The following is a 17,716-nucleotide window of genomic DNA, read 5'->3' as shown; positions in this document are numbered from 1 at the left end:
GGTTCGCGACACGCTTTCGGCTGCGGAGGAGCTTGTTTGAAAAAAAAAAAAAAAAAAGGACTCTAAGTCTGCGGAAGCGATCGATGAAGTGTAAGCATCTGCTTCTTAACGCGTGTGCGTTCACGGATGCGGATCGCAAGACATTAACGACCGGCTTCGGAGCCTCGCAGGAGCGCTGTTTTCAGGCCAGATGGCAGTCAGTCAGTCACATTGCGGGGAGCGGTCCGAGCAAAAGTGCAGGCGACTCTGCGGATGTCTCTCTCCTCTCACTCGGCCGTCTCCCCGCGCTCGCTCCATCTGACATGCGGGGGGGCCTGTAGGGGTTTTGTATCCGCCGCTGTTTGATTTGCACCGAGGGGAGGTCTTGTTTGTTCTCCTCAATGCAGCATTTATGCTTTAAGATTCTCCTCACGCGCCGCCCTGCTATCTGTCTTCCCCCGAGTGTGCGAAGCTGGGTAGCGCCGCCGGTGGGGGTCTTGCAGCTCTTTCATATCGGATAAAACCGCTTAGTTTGTGCAGCCTGATCACCGATAATGAATGGAAATGGTCCCGAGTACTTGGCCGTGTTCTCCCCCTTATCCAGGTTGGGGCTTTCGGAGTGGCAGTCCAGATTTCCCTTTTCATGCTGACCCTTGGTCCAGCTCTTCACGTGTAGGGAGCAAATGTGACAAAGAATCGACTTAAGTACAGTCAAGAAGTCTTAGTGTTTCATTCTTCGCCTCAGCTGTTGCTTATCGATCCCTCTCCCTTGGGTCTCCCTCCCCAAGGTCGTTATCCGGTCGCATCGTGGGCGGGGTGTGGTGGTTCTTCACTCTCATCATCATCTCGTCCTACACGGCCAACCTGGCCGCCTTCCTCACGGTGGAGAGGATGGTGTCGCCCATTGAGAGCGCCGAGGACCTCGCCAAGCAGACCGACATCGCCTATGGCACTTTGGACTCGGGCTCCACCAAGGAGTTCTTCAGGGTGAGTTGCTTGTTCCTTGGGGAGTGGTGATTGAGCTCTTTATGTTCTGACTATATATTGTCTTGGAGGAAGTGTTTTGTTTGGTGCTAAAGATTTTGTTCTCGTCCTCTGATCCAGTCTTAAGAAATGAAAGGCCTTTTTCTACTGCACTATTCAGCTTGACATGGCTCTTCCATGTTTTTCCAGTGACTAAGGCTGATTGGGTTAAGGTTGGACTTGGGTAAAGGTTGAGGTATAATCTTCTCTCGGGTATCATTGATGCAAGGCATTTTTAGCCCAAAAAAAGGACAACGTAGAGCAGTGGTCCTCAACTAGAAATGCTGTAGGTCCACTTTTTTTTTTTTAATAAGACCAAGGTCCGATCCCATGCACGGCGGTCATGGGGAGCAGGGCTATATGCCCATTTAGTATGGTAAAGCCAAGCTTGTACAAATCAACACACCTCACAACCAACCAATAATGGGGTGCATGAAAATAACAATTATTCACTTTGCCAGTACACAGCAAATAATGAGAGGTATTGTGTTGAGGCACAGGAACTCTTTTATTTTGTTAAGTTGTGCCTGCTTAATAATTGAAATAGCCCTTTTAGGGAAATCAGACCTTGTATAGTAAGGCGTTTTTGGGCGAAAAGAACGACCATGTATAGTAAGACGTTTTTTGACGAAAAAAACGACCATCTATAATAAGGCGTTTTTTAACAAAAAATACGACCATGTATAGTAAAGCGTTTTTAGCCCGAAAAAAACGACCATGTATAATAAGGCGTTTTTCGCCGAAAAAAACGACCATGTATAGTAAGGCGTTTTTAGCCGAAAAAACAATCATGTATAGTAAGGCGTTTTTTGGCGAAAAGAACGACCATGTATATAGTAAGGCGTTTTTAGCCCGAAAAAAACGACCATGTATATAGTAAGGCGTTTTTAGCCCGAAGAAAACGACCATGTATAGGAAGGCGTTTTTCGCCGAAAAAAACGACCATGTATATTAAGGCGTTTTTTGACGAAAAAACCGACCATGTATAGTAAGGTGTTTTTAGCCGAAAAAAACGACCATGTATAGTCAGGCGTTTTTAGCCCGAAAAAAACGACCATGGATAGTAAGGCGTTTTTTGGCGAAAAAAACGACCATGTATATTAAGGTGTTTTAAGCCCGAAAAAAAAATGACCATGGATATACAGTAGGATGTTTTTTGACGAAAAAAACGACCATGTATAGTAAGGCGTTTTTTGACGAAAAAAACGACCATGTATATTAAGACGTTTTTTGACGAAAAATACGACCATGTATAGTAAGGTGTTTTTCGCCGAAAAAAACAACCATGTATAGTAAGGCGTTTTTAGCCGAAAAAAACGACCATGTATATAGTAAGGTGTTTTTAGCCCGAAAAAAAAAACAACCATGGATAGTAAAGCGTTTTTTGACGAAAAAAGCGACCATGTATAGGAAGGCGTTTTTTGACAAAAAAAAAAACGACCATTTATAGTAAGGCGTTTTTAGCCCGAAAAAAAACGACCATGTATAGTAAGACGTTTTTTGACGAAAATAACGACCATCTATAATAAGGCGTTTTTTGACAAAAAATACGACCATGTATAGTAAAGCGTTTTTAGCCCGAAAAAAACCACCATGTATAGTAAGGCGTTTTTTGACGAAAAAAACGACCATGTATAGTAAGACGTTTTTTGACGAAAAAAATGACCATCTATAGTAAAACGTTTTTTGACGAAAAAAACGACCATGTATATAGTAAGGCGTTTTTTGGCGAAAAGAACGACCATGTATATAGTAAGGCGTTTTTAGCCCGAAAAAAACGACATAGTATAGTAAGGCGTTTTTTGACAAAAAATACGACCATGTATAGTAAAGCGTTTTTAGCCCGAAAAAAACCACCATGTATAGTAAGGCATTTTTAGCCCGAAAAAAACGACCATGTATAGGAAGGCGTTTTTCGCCGAAAAAAACGACCATGTATAGTAAGGCGTTTTTTGAAAAAACCGACCATGTATAGTAAGGTGTTTTTAGCCGAAAAAAACGACCATGTATAGTCAGGCGTTTTTAGCCCGAAAAAAACGACCATCTTTTGTAAGAAGTTTTTTGACGAAAATAACGACCATGTATAGTAAGGCGTTTTTGACCAAAAAAAACGACATAGTATAGTAAGGCGTTTTTAGCCCGAAAAAAACGACCATGTATAGTTAGGCGTTTTTTTTCCAAAAAAACGACAGTATAGTAAGGCGTTTTTAGCCCAAAAAAACGACCATGTATAGTAAGGCGTTTTTAGCTAAAAAAAAAAAAAAAACGACATAGTATAGTAAGGCGTTTTTAAGCCGAAAAAAACGACATAGTGTAGTAAGGCGTTTTTAGCTTAAAAAAACGACAGTATAGTAAGGCGTTTTCAGGCCGAAAAAAACGACATAGTATAGTAAGGCGTTTGTAAGCCAAAAAAAATGACATAGTATATAGTAAGGCGTTTTAGGCCGAAAAAAACGACATAGTATAGTAAGGCGTTTTTAGCCCGAAAAAAACGACATAGTATAGTAAGGCGTTTTTAAGCCGAAAAAAATGACATAGTATATAGTAAGGCGTTTTAGGCCGAAAAAAACGACATAGTATAGTAAGGCGTTTTTAGCCCGAAAAAAACGACATAGTATAGTAAGGCGTTTTTAAGCCGAAAAAAGCGACATAGTATAGTAAGGCGTTTTTAGCTGAAAAAAACCCGACATAGTATAGTAAGGCGTTTTTAGGCCGAAAAAAAACGACCATGTATATAGTAAGGCGTTTTTAGCCCGAAAAAAACGACCATGTATAGGAAGGCGTTTTTCGCCGAAAAAAACGACCATGTATAGTAAGGTGTTTTTTGACGAAAAAACCGACCATGTATAGTAAGGTGTTTTTAGCCGAAAAAAACGACCATGTATAGTCAGGCGTTTTAGCCCGAAAAAAACGACCATGGATAGTAAGGCGTTTTTTGGTGAAAAAAACGACCATGTATAGTAAGACGTTTTTTGACGAAAAAACCGACCATGTATAATAAGGTGTTTTAAGCCCGAAAAAAAATGACCATGCATATATAGTAAGATGTTTTTTGACGAAAAAAAACGACCGTGTATAGGAAGATGTTTTTAGCCCAAAAAGAACGACCATGTATATATAGTAAGATGTTTTTTGACGAAAAAAACCACCATGTATAGTAAGGCGTTGAGAGTAGAGTTAAATATAGAGTTAAAAACGCCTTACTATACTATGTGGGTTTTTTCAGGCTAAAAAAGCCTTACTATACTATGTCGTTTTTTTCGGCCTAAAAACGCCTTACTATACTATGTCGTTTTTTTTCAGCTAAAAACGCCTTACTATACGATGTCGTTTTTTTCGGCTTAAAAACGCCTTACTATACTATGTCGTTTTTTTCGGGCTAAAAACGCCTTACTATACTATGTCGTTTTTTTCGGCTTAAAAACACCTTACTATACTGTGTCTTTTTTTTCAGCTAAAAACGCCTTACTATACTATGTCGTTTTTTTCGCCCTAAAAACACCTTACTATACTATGTCGTTTTTTTCGGCCTAAAAACGCCTTACTATTCTATGTAGTTTTTTTCGGCTTAAAAACGCCTTACTATACTATGTCGTTTTTTTAAGCTAAAAACGCCTTACTATACTATGTCGTTTTTTTCGGCTTAAAAACGCCTTACTATACTATGTTGTTTTTTCAGCTAAAAACGCCTTACTATACTATGTTGTTTTTTTCGGCTTAAAAACGCCTTACTATACTATGTCGTTTTTTTCCGCCTAAAAACGCCTTACTTTACTATGTCGTTTTTTTAAGCTAAAAACGCCTTACTATATACTATGTCATTTTTTTCGGCCTAAAAACACCTTACTATACTATGTCGTTTTTTTAAGCTAAAAACGCCTTACTATACTATGTCGTTTTTTTTCAGCTAAAAACGCCTTACTATATACTATGTCGTTTTTTTCGGCCTAAAAACGCCTTACTATACTATGCCGTTTTTTTCGGCTTAAAAACGCCTTACTATACTATGTCGTTTTTTTCAGCTAAAAACGCCTTACTATACTATGTCGTTTTTTTCGGCTTAAAAATGCCTTACTATACTATGTCGTTTATTTAAGCTAAAAACGCCTTACTATACTATGTCGTTTTTTTCGGCTTAAAAACGCCTTACTATACTATGTCGTTTTTTTTCGGGCTAAAAACGCCTTACTATATTATGTCGTTTTTTTCGGCTTAAAAACTTCTTACTATACTGTGTCGGGTTTTTTTTCGGCTTAAAAACGCCTTACTATACTATGTCATTTTTTTCGGCCTAAAAACACCTTACTATACTATGTCGTTTTTTTTAAGCTAAAAACGCCTTACTATACTATGTCGTTTTTTTCGGCTTAAAAACGCCTTACTATACTATGTCATTTTTTTCGGCCTAAAAACGCCTTACTATACTATGTCGTTTTTTTCGGCTTAAAAACGCCTTACTATACTATGTCGTTTTTTTCAGCTAAAAACGCCTTACTATACTATGTCGTTTTTTTCGGGCTAAAAACGCCTTACTATACTGTGTCGGGTTTTTTTTCGGCTTAAAAACGCCTTACTATACTATGTCGTTTATTTAAGCTAAAAACGCCTTACTATACTATGTCGTTTTTTTCGGCTTAAAAACGCCTTACTATACTATGTCGTTTTCTTCGGCTTAAAAACGCCTTACTATACTATGTCGTTTTTTTCGGCTTAAAAACGCCTTACTATACTATGTCGTTTTTTTCGGCTTAAAAACGCCTTACTATACTATGTCGTTTTCTTCGGCCTAAAAACGCCTTACTATACTATGTCGTTTTTTTCGGCTTTAAAACGCCTTACTATACTATGTCGTTTTTTTCGGGCTAAAAACGCCTTACTATATTATGTCGTTTTTTTTAAGCTAAAAACGCCTTACTATACTATGTCGTTTTTTTCGGCCTGAAAACGCCTTACTATACTATGTCATTTTTTTCGGCCTAAAAACACCTTACTATACTGTGTCGTTTTTTTTAAGCTAAAAACGCCTTACTATACTATGTCGTTTTTTTTCGGCTTAAAAACGGCTTACTATACTATGTCGTTTTTTTCGGCTTAAAAACGCCTTACTATACTATGTCGTTTTTTTCGGCTTAAAAACGCCTTACTATACTATGTCATTTTTTTCGGCCTAAAAACGCCTTACTATACTATGTCGTTTTTTTTCGGCTTAAAAACGGCTTACTATACTATGTCGTTTTTTTCGGCTTAAAAACGCCTTACTATACTATGTCGTTTTTTTCGGCTTAAAAACGCCTTGCTATACTATGTCGTTTTTTTCAGCTAAAAACGCCTTACTATACTATGTCGTTTTTTTCGGGCTAAAAACGCCTTACTATACTATGTCGTTTTTTTCGGCTTAAAAACGCCTTACTATACTATGTCGTTTTTTTCGGCCTAAAAACGCCTTACTATACTATGTCGTTTTTTTCGGCCTAAAAACGCCTTACTATACTATGTCGTTTTTTTACGGCTTAAAAACGCCTTACAATACTATGTCGTTTTTTTCGGCTTAAAAACGCCTTACTATACTATGTCGTTTTTTTCAGCTAAAAACGCCTTACTATACTATGTAGTTTTTTCTGCCTAAAAACGCCTTACTATACTATGTCGTTTTTTTTCGGCTTAAAAACGCCTTACTATACTATGTCATTTTTTTCGGCCTAAAAACACCTTACTATACTATGTCGTTTTTTTTAAGCTAAAAACGCCTTACTATACTATGTCGTTTTTTTCGGCTTAAAAACGCCTTACTATACTATGTCATTTTTTTCGGCCTAAAAACGCCTTACTATACTATGTCGTTTTTTTCGGCTTAAAAACGCCTTACTATACTATGTCGTTTTTTTCAGCTAAAAACGCCTTACTATACTGTGTCGGGGTTTTTTTCGGCTTAAAAACGCCTTACTATACTATGTCGTTTATTTAAGCTAAAAACGCCTTACTATACTATGTCGTTTTTTTCGGCTTAAAAACGCCTTACTATACTATGTCGTTTTCTTCGGCTTAAAAACGCCTTACTATACTATGTCGTTTTTTTCGGCTTAAAAACGCCTTACTATACTATGTCGTTTTTTTCGGCTTAAAAACGCCTTACTATACTATGTCGTTTTCTTCGGCCTAAAAACGCCTTACTATACTATGTCGTTTTTTTCGGCTTTAAAACGCCTTACTATACTATGTCGTTTTTTTCGGGCTAAAAACGCCTTACTATATTATGTCGTTTTTTTTAAGCTAAAAACGCCTTACTATACTATGTCGTTTTTTTCGGCCTGAAAACGCCTTACTATACTATGTCATTTTTTTCGGCCTAAAAACACCTTACTATACTATGTCGTTTTTTTTAAGCTAAAAACGCCTTACTATACTATGTCGTTTTTTTTCGGCTTAAAAACGCCTTACTATACTATGTCGTTTTTTTCGGGCTAAAAACGCCTTATGATACTATGTCGTTTTTTAAAGCTAAAAACGCCTTATGATACTATGTCGTTTTTTTTCAGCTTAAAACGCCTTACTATACTATGTCGTTTTTTTCAGGCTAAAAACGCCTTACTATACTGTGTCGTTTTTTTTTCGGCTTAAAAACGCCTTACTATACTATGTCATTTTTTTCGGCCTAAAAACACCTTACTATACTATGTCGTTTTTTTTAAGCTAAAAACGCCTTACTATACTATGTCGTTTTTTTCGGCTTAAAAACGCCTTACTATACTATGTCATTTTTTTCGGCCTAAAAACGCCTTACTATACTATGTCGTTTTTTTCGGCTTAAAAACGCCTTACTATACTATGTCGTTTTTTTCAGCTAAAAACGCCTTACTATACTATGTCGTTTTTTTCGGGCTAAAAACGCCTTACTATACTGTGTCGGGTTTTTTTTCGGCTTAAAAACGCCTTACTATACTATGTCGTTTATTTAAGCTAAAAACGCCTTACTATACTATGTCGTTTTCTTCGGCTTAAAAACGCCTTACTATACTATGTCGTTTTTTTTAAGCTAAAAACGCCTTACTATACTATGTCGTTTTTTTTCGGCTTAAAAACGCCTTACTATACTATGTCGTTTTTTTCGGGCTAAAAACGCCTTACTATACTATGTCGTTTTTTTCGGCTTAAAAACGCCTTACTATACTATGTCGTTTTTTTCGGCTTAAAAACGGCTTACTATACTATGTCGTTTTTTTCGGCTTAAAAACGCCTTACTATACTATGTCGTTTTTTTCGGCTTAAAAACGCCTTACTATACTATGTCGTTTTTTTCGGCTTAAAAACGCCTTACTATACTATGTCGTTTTTTTCGGCTTAAAAACGGCTTACTATACTATGTCGTTTTTTTCGGCTTAAAAACGCCTTACTATACTATGTCGTTTTTTTCGGCTTAAAAACGCCTTGCTATACTATGTCGTTTTTTTCAGCTAAAAACGCCTTACTATACTATGTCGTTTTTTTCGGGCTAAAAACGCCTTACTATACTATGTCGTTTTTTTCGGCTTAAAAACGCCTTACTATACTATGTCGTTTTTTTCGGCCTAAAAACGCCTTACTATACTATGTCGTTTTTTTTGGCCTAAAAACGCCTTACTATACTATGTCGTTTTTTTACGGCTTAAAAACGCCTTACAATACTATGTCGTTTTTTTCGGCTTAAAAACGCCTTACTATACTATGTCGTTTTTTTCAGCTAAAAACGCCTTACTATACTATGTAGTTTTTTCTGCCTAAAAACGCCTTACTATACTATGTCGTTTTTTTTCGGCTTAAAAACGCCTTACTATACTGTCATTTTTTTCGGCCTAAAAACACCTTACTATACTATGTCGTTTTTTTTAAGCTAAAAACGCCTTACTATACTATGTCGTTTTTTTCGGCTTAAAAACGCCTTACTATACTATGTCATTTTTTTCGGCCTAAAAACGCCTTACTATACTATGTCGTTTTTTTCGGCTTAAAAACGCCTTACTATACTATGTCGTTTTTTTCAGCTAAAAACGCCTTACTATACTATGTCGTTTTTTTCGGGCTAAAAACGCCTTACTATACTGTGTCGGGGTTTTTTTCGGCTTAAAAACGCCTTACTATACTATGTCGTTTATTTAAGCTAAAAACGCCTTACTATACTATGTCGTTTTTTTCGGCTTAAAAACGCCTTACTATACTATGTCGTTTTCTTCGGCTTAAAAACGCCTTACTATACTATGTCGTTTTTTTCGGCTTAAAAACGCCTTACTATACTATGTCGTTTTTTTCGGCTTAAAAACGCCTTACTATACTATGTCGTTTTCTTCGGCCTAAAAACGCCTTACTATACTATGTCGTTTTTTTCGGCTTTAAAACGCCTTACTATACTATGTCGTTTTTTTCGGGCTAAAAACGCCTTACTATATTATGTCGTTTTTTTTAAGCTAAAAACGCCTTACTATACTATGTCGTTTTTTTCGGCCTGAAAACGCCTTACTATACTATGTCATTTTTTTCGGCCTAAAAACACCTTACTATACTATGTCGTTTTTTTTAAGCTAAAAACGCCTTATTATACTATGTCGTTTTTTTTCGGCTTAAAAACGCCTTACTATACTATGTCGTTTTTTTCGGGCTAAAAACGCCTTATGATACTATGTCGTTTTTTAAAGCTAAAAACGCCTTATGATACTATGTCGTTTTTTAAAGCTAAAAACGCCTTATGATACTATGTCGTTTTTTAAAGCTAAAAACGCCTTACTATACTATGTCGTTTTTTCGGCTTAAAAACGCCTTACTATACTATGTCGTTTTTTTCGGGCTAAAAACGCCTTACTATACTGTGTCGTTTTTTTTTCGGCTTAAAAACGCCTTACTATACTATGTCGTTTTTTTCGGGCTAAAAACGCCTTACTATACTATGTCGTTTTTTTCGGCCTAAAAACGCCTTATGATACTATGTCGTTTTTTAAAGCTAAAAACGCCTTACTATACTATGTGGTTTTTTTCGGCTTAAAAACACCTTACTATACTATGTGGTTTTTTTCGGCTTAAAAACGCCTTACTATACTATGTCGATTTTTTCAGCTAAAAACGCCTTACTATACTATGTCGTTTTTTTTCTGGGTAAAAATGCCTTACTATACTATGTCGTTTTTTTCAGCTAAAAACGCCTTACTATACTATGTCGTTTTTTTCGGCTTAAAAACGCCTTACTATACTATGTCGTTTTTTTCGGCCTAAAAACGCCTTACTATACTATGTCGTTTTTTTTTCGGCCTAAAAACGCCTTACTATACTATGTCGTTTTTTTACGGCTTAAAAACGCCTTACTATACTATGTCGTTTTTTTCGGGCTAAAAACGCCTTATGATACTATGTCGTTTTTTAAAGCTAAAAACGCCTTATGATACTATGTCGTTTTTTAAAGCTAAAAACGCCTTACTATACTATGTCGTTTTTTCGGCTTAAAAACGCCTTACTATACTATGTCGTTTTTTTCGGCCTAAAAACGCCTTACTATACTATGTCGTTTTTTTTCGGCCTAAAAACGCCTTACTATACTATGTCGTTTTTTTACGGCTTAAAAACGCCTTACAATACTATGTCGTTTTTTTCAGCTAAAAACGCCTTACTATACTATGTAGTTTTTTCTGCCTAAAAACGCCTTACTATACTATGTCGTTTTTTTCGGCCTAAAAACGCCTTACTATACTATGTCGTTTTTTTAAGCTAAAAACGCCTTACTATACCATGTCGTTTTTTTCAGCTAAAAACTCCTTACTATACTGTCGTTTTTTTCGGCCTAAAAACGCCTTACAGTATATACAAAAAAGGCAGAATTTTTAAGGGGTAAACAACTTAGTTTACTGTTCCGTTTCCCACTTTATCAAATCCGAGAATCAGTTCAAGTTTCACCTGTGTTTCCGCCACCTGCTCGTGAATTCCATCTGCTTTGAATCTCCAAAAGCGCTCTAAGATCGCCGTCTACGAGAAGATGTGGGGCTACATGAAGTCGGCCGAGCCCACTGTGTTCACCAAGACCACGGCGGAGGGTGTTGCGCGTGTGCGCAAGTCCAAGGGGAAGTACGCCTTCCTGCTGGAGTCCACCATGAACGAATACACGGAGCAGCGCAAGCCCTGCGACACCATGAAAGTGGGCGGGAACCTGGACTCCAAAGGCTATGGCGTAGCCACGCCCAAGGGTTCACAGTTAAGGTGGGTGGAATAGTGTAACAATATGGCCGACGTGTTGTTATGGTATTCCACCTTCCCTGGTGTGCCGCCTTTTTTTCACCACTTCCTGCTTATGTTTGGGTGGGCGGGGCCTTTTGCGTGTGTGAATGTCACATCTGTGTTTGCTGCATGCAGCTTTTTCATTGTGATCTTATCTACCATATTTCCTCCAATAGTGGTCCCGACCAAGCTTATTATTAATAGCGAATGAGAACTAATGACACGACTTAAAAATATATATATATTCTTAATACTAAAACCAACTTCAAACAAAGCATTTTCTCCAAAATAAAAACGAACAAATCTGCCCCTCCAAAATAAAACATACTAACCATAATGAAAAATCCCAAACTCTTATGACACTAATTGCTAATTAATCTGTCACAGGTTCTCTCAAATGACTCCTCGGAGGGGAAAAATGATCGATTCCCACACGGAGATTTTACTGTTAAATGTTGAGCACGTTTGAACTGGCTTGCTAACCAAAACAGCAGCACTGACTAAAGATAATTTTTAAGCTTTTTATTTGTGGCGACACATTGTTTTTTTTTGCAACAAAAAAAATTCCACTAGTTGCGCACCTCCGTCAACACTATTTTCTCTTTGGCGTCGCCGTTTCAATTGAATCAACGACTTTGCCTGAACTGCGACTCGACCAGAGGGCGAGCCGCATTGTAATTGTCTACGGCACAGACTGCTACACTTTCGCGACTACCTTCCGTGTGAGAGCTCACTCCTCATCTGAAAAATAAAAAAAGTCATTCTGAAAGCTACAAAGAAACGACACCAACCACTATATAAGGGGGAAAAAAGGGTATTTTCTCCACAGGTGATCCCGTTCAGGTAAATTGTGTGTTTGCATGGCATGCGTCACTCAGCAGGTGACAGCTTTTGAAAGAGACATATTGTGCAGCCTTTGCATTGCTGTCACTCTGTGGTCAAAATATACAAAGGATCAAAGACGTTCAGCACTGGCTCGAATCACTCTTGGCCCGGTTGACACATGCCGTTTGCAATCATGAGTTATATATAACTCGACAACAACATCAAGCACTGAAAATACATCATACTCTCCACAGGTGCTGATGATTAAATGAACAGTCCTCAAGATTAGTTTTTTTTTTTAACTTTACAAAGTACCACATGAAAAAAAAAAACACTATGATGAACCACATTGAAATCCATTCATCAGCTCCAAAGAAAAATGTTGAAACATAAACAGTTCAAGATTAAATGTGGTATTTATACTGCAAAGTTAAATACAAGTGAATGGTATGTATCCAATGGACTCTACCGGGGGTGGGGGGGGGGGGGGGTTGAAGCTCTTTGACTGTGCCGTTCGAACATTAACTCTGCTAAAATATGGAGGGGGAAACGACTTCATATTTCAACGAAATTGTATTGCACATAGGTTGTAATAAATCATTTCAACCCGAATCAGATATTGAAAACAGTCAAAAGATCTCATGCAAATGTACTTAAAAGTTAAATACGACTGAACTCAACAAAAGGATTGAAAAGATACGTTTTGCAACCGACTGCATAATATGTCTTCTTTAAATTCATCGGCACGTGCAAATGGCAGACATTTGGGATACTTAGTGTTTGGTCATTTCTTTGACCCAAAGTGATTTGGAGACTTTTTCTGGGGTGTCACGCCGAGGCGAAGCCCTGACTCCCAACGCCAACGCCTGCCTCCTTGCCAAAGGCCGCGAGGAATTTACAGATGTGGAAATCACTCCACAACGCAGTCCTCATTCATTGGCAGTCAGCTGCGTAATTGTTTGCGTCCTCTTCCAACTGTTGTAAAGTACTCCCGTGGCGTGCAGCAGCAGCTGCTGCGTTGTTTTTTTGCGCAGCCACTTTCTCGCCTTGGGGGGGAAGAGAGTCCCTGACAGATCACCGTAGTCCCTCTCCAAGGTTCCCATCTTGTTATTTCAAGGGATTATCGTCTTCTGCCAGTCACTTGTCCCCATGTGACAAAATCAAAACGGCGACTCGGTGAGCAGACGGCGTTGTCGTTCAAGGCTTCGACTTCATCAACGGGTTTTGTGGCTCCGTGCCTGACTGGATCAAAGCACACACTAAGCCAAATCCACAATCGTGAAAAATGGCCATCATGGCGTCAATTACTCTTCACCTCCAGTCCTGTTGGTGGCAGTAGTTTCTTTCTCAGAGGCACATGCCGCGTCCAGTGGCTCGATTCCCCACGAAGCCCCGTCGTGACATCACAGCCGCTGCTCAAGGTTCGATGACAACCAATCACGGCTCAAACCCAGAAAAAAGGTGAGCCGGGATCGCTGATTTTCAGTCGACAGCAGCTTGGCAAAATGGCCGCCACCTGAAACGGACAAGAATGAATGTATTCCATTTGCTTCATATTTCAAAAGAAATCTCCTGGCGTGGCATCCGTTTTGACTACGCAAATTTAAAATATTTTTTTAAAAGCGGGATTTGGCTTTCCGTTGTGTTCTGGTCCGAAAACGGAATTATTTGCACACCATTGTCTTCCTCTCTATTGCTTTTCCTCCCTTCCCTTTTCTCTCTCTCTCTCTTTCTCTCTCTCTCGCTCTCTCTGCCCACTTGGGAGTACACACTCACCCTTTTCACCCAATTTCTCTGTATGGTTCTGAAGAAGCGCTGTTAACCTGGCCGTGTTAAAGCTCAATGAGCAGGGCCTCTTGGACAAATTGAAAAACAAGTGGTGGTACGACAAAGGAGAGTGTGGCAGCGGCGGCGGCGGCGAGAAGGTTAGCCGCTCACGTGGGCCACACGCTCACATGTTTTCTTGTGATGTGTTGTTGCTGGAAAACGGGCGCATCTGTCGGGACCACATCTGGATTTTTTGGGGGTGGGGGGGCAGACCTAAAGCATTTGGGTTGGGGGGGGGCAGACCTAAAGCATTTGGGTCATTCCTGGCCCGCCAGAGCATTTACATCCTAACCGTCAGGGTTGGGCCAAATCTACCGAGCTTTAATTTAATACCTATTATTTCCCATAGAATTGCTTCATTAAAACGTATTGCATGTTTTTTTTGTTTTGTTTTTTTAGCATCATGGTTATAAATGACAACACCAGGTAAAAATTGTATTGTACTAAATGTTGATTAAGTACAACTGAATGGCACTTGAAAAATGTACAGTGGTGCCTTGCGATACGAGCCGTGCTCAAATGAACACAAATGGTGCAGCAACATGTGGGGACAGACAAAAGAGCAGTACTCACAGGCATATTTTAAGTAGATTCACTATTCATAATTTAAGACTTAACCATCGTTTTAATATATTTTACCGTCACTTAGCAGTTTTTTAAATACCTCATCTACAAATTAACCTGGCCCATCTGTTGCCCACCTCTGACGTAAGCCTACAAATGCTCAGCGTGCCGAATCGTTTTTTTTTTTTGTTGTTGTTGTCACATTCCAAAAGGGTCCCAGCAGCGTACGCCCGTTCCAGATAAGCGATGCGGCCGGGGCCCCACAACGAGACGTATATGTCTGTTAGCCCCCCCCCCCCCGACCCCCTGCCTACTTGGCCACAATAGCAGACATGTAGCACCAGTGGGGCCCCTTCCCGGCAGCGTCATGAGGTGCCCCTCAACATGCGGTGGGGGGGGCCAACGTTTTGATTGAATAACATAAAATAACATGTCCTATGATGTTATTTATGTTATTTCCCCTTCCTCCTCCGACCCTTTGATTTGAAGAACGCCGGTAAACCTTGCCGTATTGAAACTGAGCGAAGCGGGCGTCTTAGACAAACTGAAAAACAAATGGTGGTACGATAAAGGGGAGTGTGGACCCAAGGACTCGGGAAGTAAGGTCAGTCCAGCAGGGGAGCCTCCACATGTTTGTGTCTTGTCTTTGTCTACCCTCTCGCACAGCGGCCACCGGTGGCGTAGTTGTGTTCACGACGACGCGACGCACTTTCAAAATGAGAAGCGTGACGGGGCATGATGGATATGAAGCATGGCACAGCTGACTGAATGCCACCGGCGGGGCATGTGCGAAGCTTAAAAACACTCCCCCTGCCCCCCGCTCGGCATGCATGGAAACTTGAGTGACGTGTAACATATGTGACACAATCACTACATTGGGGTGTTCCGATCAAGGGTCATCCATTAGTCGGATCGGCCGATACCAATTCCGATATCGATCCAACGGATTAGCCGCACATTTTTTCAATTTTAGAGCTGCTCACGAAACGATTGTTGTAATCATAGTTTAATCCGTTTTTGATTCATCGCTGAATAAAAAAACAAAACAGAAATACATTCAATCCAAATTTCCAAAACTGGATTGATGTAATGCTTCAGTGCAAAAGGAAATGCATCCAGATTTTTTTTTTCTGCCTATGAAACAGCTCGGTCAGCTAATCGTTTTTGCTCTTGCAACACGCATGGCTCAAAGGCCTTTGAAAAAGTCACCATAGTTTGACTTGTCAAGTATTAGAGCTGTTTTGATTTCTTTGGCTTTTAAATAAGTGATTGAACTCGCTTTTGGGGTGGTGAATGATCACGCGAAAATATATAATACCAACTTGTGGTATGTCAAACGAGACGATAAGGTCCATAAAAATATTTACGTTTAAATGCTACCAAGAGTAGTACATACAGTATAAAACAAGTTTTGTCACGCACGCTGGACGCATGCTAGCAAGTAAAATCAAAATCTCAGCCAGCATGGCAGGCGGTTCTTTGTGTCGGGGTTGATGCATGAGAGGGAAAGATGCTCGCAATGGCGCGCTTAACACGTCATGGCAGCATGATGCATCCAAAGCATGGCGCAGCGTTAGCAGCAGGGCGCACTCGTGCAACGTTAACAGGCTTGGATTTAAGTTGGGCTCACATTTGGGGTGCACTTCTTTTTCCAGGCTAGGGTTTTTTTTTGTAGTCTGTAATTCCTCCATTTGTTGTCGTTGACCTCGCTCTCCTGGAGCTATTGGAGACAAATGCATTTATGTGCTCTGTTTGAGTGACGGCAGCGCACAGTAAACAATAGGATTGTGTAACGCTGGGCCACGATATTTGAAGGTAAACTGGAAATATTGTTGTAGCTTTTTGAATTTTTCTTATAAATCTATGGGGGGGGAAATGTAAATAATTAGCGTAACCATATTAATAATGCATTTTATTTAAAAGCGTCTTTCATGCCACCCAAGGACACTGTACAGACAATAAGAAAATACAATGTAAAAATTGGTAAGCGAGATATTATCTAAAAACAGGACATAACATCATAAAAACATAGGAAATGGAAGAGCTATGTGTTGTAGGCAATCCTGAACAGGTGTGTTTTTAGACGGGACTTTTAGAAGGTTTTGGAGGTCCGGAGGTAGGTTGTTCCAAAGCTTTGGAGCAGCGCGACTGAAGGCTTTGGCTCCCATGGTGCTCAGGCGGGCAGGGGGGCACTGACAGGCGAAGGGAGGACGAGGATCTGAGGGAGCGAGTGGGGATATGCAACTGGAGAAGGTCGGACAGGTAGGGAGGGGCCAGGTTGTGGATGGCCATATATTAATATAGGAGCAGTTTGTAGTTGATGCGATGTTGAACGGGGAGCCAGTGGAGCTGTTGGAGAACGGGGGTGATGTGCTGCTGGGATGTTTTTGTGATGATGCGAGCAGAGGCGTTTTGAACCAGCTGGATTTTATTGAGGGACTTTTGAGATAGGCCGAAGAGGAGAGCGTTGCAGTCATCAAGACGGGATGTGACAAGAATAGCAGTGGTGAGGGAAGGGCGAAGTCTGGTAATATTGCAGAGGTGGGAATAAGCAGTGAATCAAACACTGAAAAGGTAGCCTACAAAATATTTATGTCAAAAAGACTTAAGTCTGCAAGAAGTTGTTACATCTAGACACTTAAAACATTAGCGTATAAAACAGTAAGCAAAGTCTTTGCATTGCGGGGGGGGGGGGGGGGGGGGGTCTGTATAAACTTTGACAACAAATCACTAAAAGCAGATGTCAGTAATAATGTTTGTTTCGTCACTTAAAAACGGTGGCCTGAAAACAATTAGCTAGCTACCAAGCTTCCGTCAACTTGTTTACCTCTTGGTTGATTAGTAGCACTTATGGCTGAAACCAAACTGTGACAGGGATTTTACATTCTGGACCCGAAATTGACATGCCAGATCTTTGGATTTCTGGATGTGTGAATGTTTCTTGCTAGCATGGCTACATGCAGTTAAGGTTAGCGTGTTGAAGTGTTCTCATGTCTGTGCGTGTTTGTGTTTGCATGACGTGACCGCCCACCCCTGCTTCTACGCTAACAGCTGTGCTTCTTCTTCTTCACCCCACCTGACGGTCCCACTACAAGGACAAGTCGTCACAGGCCCTCAGCCTGAGCAACGTGGCTGGGGTCTTCTACATCCTGGTGGGGGGCCTGGGCCTGGCCATGCTGGTGGCCCTCATCGAGTTCTGCTACAAGTCCCGCAACGAGGCCAAGAGAATGAAGGTGGATCTCCCGTTGCACCCCTCCGACAGTCCCGC

At 40.0% G+C, this 17,716-nt stretch overlaps 1 protein-coding gene across 3 annotated transcripts in view; it reads left to right on the top strand.

Moving 5' to 3' along the window:
- LOC147194006 (glutamate receptor 4) overlaps positions 1–17,716 on the top strand; it is a 78,744-nt gene that overhangs the window by 58,659 nt on the left and 2,369 nt on the right. For 2 of the 3 annotated variants that reach the window (XM_086130901.1, XM_086130900.1), the window contains 4 exons: positions 768–966; positions 10,967–11,214; positions 13,868–13,982; positions 17,544–17,681. In XM_086130901.1, coding sequence (XP_085987027.1) covers positions 768–966; positions 10,967–11,214; positions 13,868–13,982; positions 17,544–17,681 — 700 coding nt within the window. Of the gene's footprint in view, positions 1–767; positions 967–10,966; positions 11,215–13,867; positions 13,983–14,937; positions 15,053–17,543; positions 17,682–17,716 lie in introns of all 3 variants that reach the window. The other variant, XM_086130902.1, reaches the window with a different exon arrangement.

This window comes from Hippocampus guttulatus, chromosome 15 (genome assembly GCF_054856545.1).
Source record: "Hippocampus guttulatus isolate MCC_2025c chromosome 15, RoL_Hgut_1.0, whole genome shotgun sequence".
Classification (NCBI taxonomy): domain Eukaryota; kingdom Metazoa; phylum Chordata; class Actinopteri; order Syngnathiformes; family Syngnathidae; genus Hippocampus; species Hippocampus guttulatus.
The sequence above is the reverse complement of the archived record's forward strand: the minus strand, read 5'-3'. Positions and strand labels throughout refer to the sequence as shown.